Source organism: Gadus morhua, chromosome 8 (assembly GCF_902167405.1).
Source record: "Gadus morhua chromosome 8, gadMor3.0, whole genome shotgun sequence".
NCBI lineage: Eukaryota > Metazoa > Chordata > Actinopteri > Gadiformes > Gadidae > Gadus > Gadus morhua.
This window is the reverse complement of record NC_044055.1, coordinates 5741100-5748361: the sequence shown is the minus strand read 5'-3', so window position 1 is coordinate 5748361 and position 7262 is coordinate 5741100. Positions and strand designations below refer to the sequence as shown.

At 46.7% G+C, this 7262-nt stretch overlaps 2 protein-coding genes across 2 annotated transcripts in view; both read left to right on the top strand.

Moving 5' to 3' along the window:
- asb10 (ankyrin repeat and SOCS box containing 10) overlaps positions 1–1361 on the top strand; it is a 6838-nt gene extending 5477 nt beyond the window's left edge. Inside the window, exons 5-6 of the mRNA XM_030362790.1 lie at positions 199–417; positions 1041–1361. Of these exons, the coding sequence (XP_030218650.1) occupies positions 199–384 (186 nt within the window). The 3' untranslated portion in view covers positions 385–417; positions 1041–1361. The remainder of the gene's footprint in view (positions 1–198; positions 418–1040) is intronic.
- A 2387-nt stretch (positions 1362–3748) lies between these two features.
- On the top strand, positions 3749–6966 carry gbx1 (gastrulation brain homeobox 1). The gene is made up of 2 exons (XM_030362813.1): positions 3749–4440; positions 5338–6966. The coding sequence occupies exons 1-2, from the start codon at positions 3984–3986 to the stop codon at positions 5853–5855; spliced, it is 975 nt and encodes a 324-aa protein (XP_030218673.1). The 5' UTR covers positions 3749–3983; the 3' UTR covers positions 5856–6966.
- The last annotated feature ends 296 nt before the right edge of the window (positions 6967–7262 follow it).

The following is a 7262-nucleotide window of genomic DNA, read 5'->3' as shown; positions in this document are numbered from 1 at the left end:
TATTGGTTGTAGGCTATGTATATAAATATTACAGATATAACATATACAGTAGGCTATATGAATATTAATATCTGAATGCTTATTTCGTATCTTTTCCTACACACTTGATTTAATTTGTGCGGCGAAAGGTTCAATCAACCGCCGAGAAAACGTCCACACTCACCGAAGTGTCCTGTTGTGGTTCGTTCCCAAACCCAGGATCACCGGGACTTCTATGAGTCCCTGTTCTCCCTGGCCCGGACCCCCCGCTCCCTACAGCACCTGGCCCGCTGCAGGGTCCGGGTCTACCTGGAGGGGCGTCTGCTCAGGGTGGTCCCGAAGCTGCCCCTGCCCACCTTTATCCAGAACTACCTGCTGCTGCACTTCACGGGCTTCGTCCATTAGGCGTCGTGATTGGACGCTTGAGATCCGGATTGAGTAGGCCTATTTATGTGTTTAATATGTGTTTTAGTGTTTGAGTTGGGGACAGATTGTTGGATGAATGCTTAGAAGATGCTCTGTAGATGTCTGTAAGAATAAACCGGTGGTGAGAGAGACTGACGGACACACAGAAAGACCAACAGTTTGACGGACAGACAGACGGAGAGACAGACAGGCAAGATTTATTGGGAAACAATGTGTGCTCAAAATCCCATAATCCTCATTGACTCTCATTTCCCACATTAGGCAAAATGTAAAAAAAAAAAAAAAAACACTGACTCAAATCTTAGATGTGGTTAATAGATGTGGTTAATAGAGCAGGCTGAATCTATCTGAAAGAAATATAAATATAGCTCACTATTTTGGTCATATTTCGCCATAAAGCCATACGGTTTTTATTGTGTTTTTGATATAGCACATTCAAGGTGGAGAAAGAGACGATTTAAATATATTTTAAATATGTTTTATTCTGGGAATGGGTTAACCTAACAATTGTTAGTGCTTGGCACTTGGTTCTATGAACATCCTTACTGTAGGCCGACAGCCCTGAATGTAAACGCTGTTTTGAACATGATCTTATTTCTAGAACCCATGCAAGGTAAATTCCCATGTTGTACCAGGTCTCACCACCAGAGGGCGCTGCAGACCTGGGACCGCAGCCTGGGATCCTGACGCAGATCTCCATGGAGCCGCTAAGATGTAGCTAGATGAGCCGACTTTGGGATGTACAGTTGTTGTATTTTTATACGTGTCAAATGAATCATGACCATAGGCAATGTTGTTTGCCCACGTGGATCGAGATGATAAAATATTTTTATAAATCCCACATTTTGAATTCCTTAAATATGCTACAGCCCAAGCCTATATATTGTAGGTCACAGGCCTAACATTTTTTGAAACTGGCGAATTTTTGTCAATAAATTAAACTTTGCATTGCTGTTCATGGATGTGTTCATTAGTTTGTTATCATCGTTGCTCTATAGGTGTAACTGCCACAGTTAAAAAAAAAAGTCAGTTTAATTTAGCTTATATAACGGGTCGATGTTTGTTGGCGTCGGCCTGTGCATTGATATGTGTACATTTAATTAGGCTATTTGTAAATGTTATTGAATATTAGAACCTTGGTTCAATTTAAAAACCAACAACATATATTTGGTTTAAAGTAGATCGTAATATTTATTATAAAGCGTAGCCTCTAGGTAAAAACCACGGTAACTAAATTAAATAGGCTATATATACATAAGGTATAGGCATATCTGGTTTTTTTTGTGGTGAGTTAGGTCTGAATGAAACGCCCACAGAAGACAGGACGGTTACCGCGAGGGGCCCATTGTTGGCACCTAAATCAGGAGGAGGCAACAGGCCGGCCATGAATCAGCTTTAAATAGCTCTGCGTTTTATAATGAGTGACCTTTCCGCAAGCTGGAAACACGTCTACAAATATAATTATAGTCACGGAAAACAAATGTATTAATTGTTGAAATAAATATAGGCCTAGTTCTAAGCCGTGTCGAAGGCCGCCCCATAAAATAATAATACAAATATACTGTTGTGACTTTAAACAAATTAACTTTGAAGTCAAGTTTGCATGGTAACACGGCGTTGTTTTTAAGATGCCCAAGCTGGGGGCTAACTTTAAAGTCCTCATGCTGTGGGGGAGATACCAGAAAGACCAGTCCGCAGGATCACAAGGCGGCCGCTGCGGAAGTCATCCGCAATTATCGGAATTAGCATGGCCCGGCCCTCAGGGGCCAATCAGAGATGGCGGTGCCATGTTGATGTCCTCCTGCAATCAGACGAGCGGTTGGAGTGGCCGCGCGTCCTGGACTCAATGCGGCTAATCATCCTCATCATCATCATCATCATCATCAGCTCGGATTGACATTTAAACGGCCAAATAATCTCCGATTAAATCAGCATCCTGAACAGAGAACGGGATGTCGTAATTATGGAAGCACGCCATTAAAGCATGTTGAGATAATGCATGCATAGTGGAATGTCTAGAAGGCCTATTATCTTCATCATCTCCTAAATCTACTTTACTTTTTATGACGAGACATAGGCTATATATTCCACTTTATTATCTTCAATTGAGTTCAACATTTCTTTACTCCAGTGACCTAATAAAGGTGCACCATTCAATCGGAGCCAGGCGGGCCAACATATTGTCACGGATTGCCGTTGACCTCATAAATGGGTTATATTGGATTCTGATCATTCGGACAGAGCGTCTCTCCAGGGAGCAATCGGCGCGTTGCTTCTCTTTCCCCGAGACCCAACGCATTGTTTCAGCCCAGGAGAAGAGGAGTGCCTCTCCCGGAGAGAGAGGCGAAACATCTGCCTTTCCTCCCTCCTCCTCTCCCTCCTCTCCTCCCAAGCCATCCGTTCCGTAACGCGGACAAAAGCCACCGTGGCCTTACGCTGTCCCTCCAGTCCAAAGTAATTACTTATCATCAATCAAAATTAATAATAGCTGATTGGATTGGTGTGGTCAACGGTTATGGAAGGGGCCGGGCCGGAGAAGTCTCTCACACCGCTCCCAGTCAATGTGGAGGGGGTGGTGGAGGAGGGTGGGGGGGTGGTTTAGGGGCGACCCGTCTATTTGGTAGGCTATCCACTGGGAAACCACCGCCTCTCAAGGCGGCCAAAAAGTCAGGGGCTGAATAAGGAAATGAAGCGTAATTTGAGGAAGATGGATGAGCCCCCGGGGACACGCCCCCTTCGCACCCCCCTTGTTCCGCAGATGATAACCAATACGTTCTCTCTCTCTCTCTCTCTCTCTCTCTCTCTCTCTCTCTCTCTCTCTCTCTCTCTCTCTCTCTCTCTCTCTCTCTCACACACACACACACACACACACACACACACACACACACACACACACACACACACACACACACACACACACACACACACACACACACACACTCACACAAACTCAAACACACCCCTAGAAGAGGAGCAGAGGGAGGAGTTCGAGAGAGCTTGATTTGGAGAGAGAGAGAGAGAGAGAGAGAGAGAGAGAGAGAGAGAGAGAGAGAGAGAGAGAGAGAGAGAGAGAGAGAGAGAGAGAGAGAGAGAGAGAGAGAGAGAGAGAGAGAGAGAGAGAGAGAGAGAGAGAGAGAGAGAGAGCATGTGTTTGTGTGTGTGTGTGTGTGTGTGTGTGTGTGTGTGTGTGTGTGTGTGTGTGTGTGTGTGTGTGTGTGTGTGTGTGTGTGTGTGTGTGTGTGTGTGTGTGTGTGTGTGTGTATGCTCGCGCGTGTGTGTGTGAGCGCGCGCGTGTGTGTGTGAGAGAGACAAACAGAGGACTAGGTAGTGAGCAGCAAACAAACGGCTCGGGTCCCATATAGCGCGAGGAGGTTTCGGAGCAGCGATTCAGTCCTCGAGATGAGAGCGCAACAGAGGACATACTACTTCCGCTCTCCTCGAGCTGCACCACTGTAGCGCGCGCCCTTCATCATCACCCTACCGGCCGGGTCTTTTATCTTGGTGGGAGGGGGGAAGGACGGAAGGACCGGACGGACGTCTTAAGTTTGAAATTAAAACCGCATTTTTCCGCGCGCAAGATGCAGCGACCCGGCGGCCAAGGGACCGCGTTCTCCATCGACTCCCTGATAGGAACCCCGCAGCCGCGGCCGGGACACCTGCTCTACACCGGCTACCCCATGTTCATGCCCTACAGACCGCTGGTCATCCCGCAAGCCATGTCCCACTCGTCCCTCACCTCGGGTCTGCCTCCGCTGGCCCCGCTGGCCTCGTTCGCGGGCCGGCTGACCAACACGTTCTGCGCGAGCCTGGGCCAGGGGATGCCCTCCATGGTGGCCCTCACCACCACGCTGCCCAGCTTCTCCGACCCGCCCGACAGCTTCTACCCCCCGCCGCAGGAGCTGCCCGGGCCGAGGCTTGGTGCGGTTGACCCGGGGAGCAGGCGGCAAGGGAGCCCGCTGGAGGAGGACCTGCACGCCCGGGACAAGGCCAGGGAAGACCTGCTCAACTTCTCGGAAACTTTTCAGACCATATCAGGTAGGGTCCATGGCTCTCTCTCTCTCCCTCTATCTGGGTCAGTTAGGGAGTGGGGAATGGAGGCGTGGGTGTTTTAAATTATTGACTGTAAATTAGATCGCAGCTCTTAAAAATGAAATTACATAAACATGTAAATTGAGACTTAAGGGCGGGAAATTTACTTTTAGGGCACTTAGCAGACGCTTTTACCAAAAGCGACGTACGATAAAGAAATTTGTCAGAAGAAATAGAAACAACAATATATCGCGGTCGGCCTACAGTAATGTTGTAGCTCTGCAATAATCCTCCGTGTAGGCCTTCGTTATCGGTGGATTATAAATGCATAAATTAAAGTGTTACAGGCCTAGGCCTACTCTTTCCACAGTGATGTTGAGGCCTCAGTTTGGCATAAAGCCAAAAAATCAAACTCAGTGGCACACCAACTGATTCCAAAGCACCAATGTGTCATTCAGTTCTGCTGTTATTGATTCACTTATTTACTTAAATATATTGATCTAATAACTATAGAGGGAAACATGCTTTGCATTTATTCATCGAATGCTTTTCAATCCCAGGCCATCTCAGAGCAACTCAGGCCTCAATAGTTACACTTGGATTCAGTTCCACCATTTACTTAAAAAACGGTTTGCCTCCCTGACATTCACTTCAAACTCACCCACTCGTTCATGTCGAGAAAGCATGTGAGATAATGCATGCATAGTGTCAGTGTCTAGAAGGCCTTTTATCAACCATAAATCTATTTGACTTTTTGTGACACGACATTCCCATTTATTATCTTCAATGTAGTTCCAAATCTCTCTCCGGTTTTGCCTCCTTGACATTCGCGTTCAAACTCTCTCGTTCATCATGTCGTTTCCACACTAACCCGTTCATCTTGTCGTCATTCTCGAATCGCAGGTGAAACCAAACTGTACAGCTCGGACGACGAGAAAATGGACCGTAAGTCCGCAGACCCGACCTGCAGTGACCGGGAGGACAGCTCCGTGGACAGCGAGAACGAGAGCTTCTCGGACGGCAACACATGCGGCTCCCTGTCCCAGAAGACCAAGCTGAAGACGGGCTCCCACGACGCCCTCCCAACGGGCGGCTCCTCCGCGGGGAAGAGCCGGAGGAGGCGCACGGCGTTCACCAGCGAGCAGCTCCTGGAACTGGAGAAGGAGTTCCACTGTAAGAAGTACCTGTCGCTCACAGAGCGCTCGCAGATCGCCCACGCACTGAAGCTGAGCGAGGTGCAGGTGAAGATCTGGTTCCAGAACCGCAGGGCCAAATGGAAACGGATCAAGGCCGGTAACGTGAACAACCGCTCGGGAGAACCGGTGCGGAACCCCAAGATCGTGGTGCCCATCCCGGTGCACGTCAACAGGTTCGCGGTGAGGAGTCAGCACCAACAGATAGAGCAGGGGACCAGGCCTTGACCTGAAAGGGCCCGGGTCCTGGACTTAAAGAGACCGGGACCTGGACTCGAAGGGACCAGGGGGACCAGGTCTTGGACTCAAAGGGACCACCAGGCCCTGGACTCATAAGGACCAGGCCCTGGTCTTAAATGGACCAGGTTCTGGACTCAAAGGGAGCACCATGTTCTGGACTCAAAGGGACCACCAGGTTCTGGACTCATAAGGACCAGTTCCTGGTCTTGAAGGCACCTGGTCCTGGACTTAAAGGGATCACCAGGTCCTGGACTCAACCGGACCAGGTCCTGGACACTTAAGGACCAGGTCCTGACTCAAACGGACCACCAGGCTCTGGAATCAGAGGCAGTAGGGACTGGACTCAACGGGACCACCAGATTCTGGACTCAGAACCAGAGGACAGACCATCGAGACCACAGACTCGATGGTCCAAATGTTCCACTTTGTCGAACGCATGAGGCACAAAAAACGGGGGATCTGTTCATTCTTGTTTTTCCGAAACGAGAACGAGCAGATGTCGCGAGAATAGAGGATTATTGCAGAGCTACTGTCTGTCAATATGCTGTCGATCTAATTTATTGTTTTGTAGATATGTAAATATATTGCATAAATGGGCACTATGAGAAGAAATTGTAAAGATGCATTTTTTATGTATTTATATGTCGGGCCTGAGATGTTCTGGTTATTCTGTGCATGCCCTTTAAGGCGACCGGTTTGGTGAAGCTAATTCAATTTATTTAGTTTGGCTTGTTTTTTGTATTTTGTACATTTTGTTGATAATCTTTGCATGTAACTTATAACGTTTAATTTTTTTTGCCGATATTGTAGGGATCATTCTTTTGTGAAAAAAAAAGAATAATGTCGACGTGAAGAATTATCAAACAGGGAAGAAATGTTAAAGTATATCGACCTAATAAATCATTTTAGGCTATACAAAATATGAATTGAGACTGATTTATTGTGAAACGATAATATACAGGAGATTAGGCATTATATTCAACATAGCCTAAATGAGCCAAGAAGAAAACTGTAAAATATGATTATAAATAGCCTATCCCAACCTTAAACATGTGTTTATATTTTTATCTGACAATAATTATTTTATTTAATACCAACTTTATATCTCTGGACCTCGTCAATTATTGTGTGGCTTCAAAAACATTTTTTAAGGCTGGGTTAATTTAACTTTTTCAGCTTCAGCTATAAAAACTAATTTTAACTGGTCGTTATTAAAAAGTAATTTGTACCTATTTTAAAATATGATTTTGGCACTGCCAATAAGAAAAATATGACTGTGTGTGTGTGTGTGTGTGTGTGTGTGTGTGTGTGTGTGTGTGTGTGTGTGTGTGTGTGTGTGTGTGTGTGTGTGTGTGTGTGTGTGTGTGTGTGTGTGTGTGTGTGTGTGTGTGTTGT

What these genes read in the sequence shown, in the direction of transcription:
- gbx1 (XM_030362813.1), top strand. Translation starts at nt 3,984, where the DNA reads ATGCAGCGACCCGGCGGCCAAGGGACCGCGTTCTCCATCGACTCCCTG. An exon ending in AACTTTTCAGACCATATCAG is followed by an intron (nt 4,441 to 5,337) that starts GTAGGGTCCATG and finishes CTCGAATCGCAG; the next exon opens with GTGAAACCAAACTGTACAGC.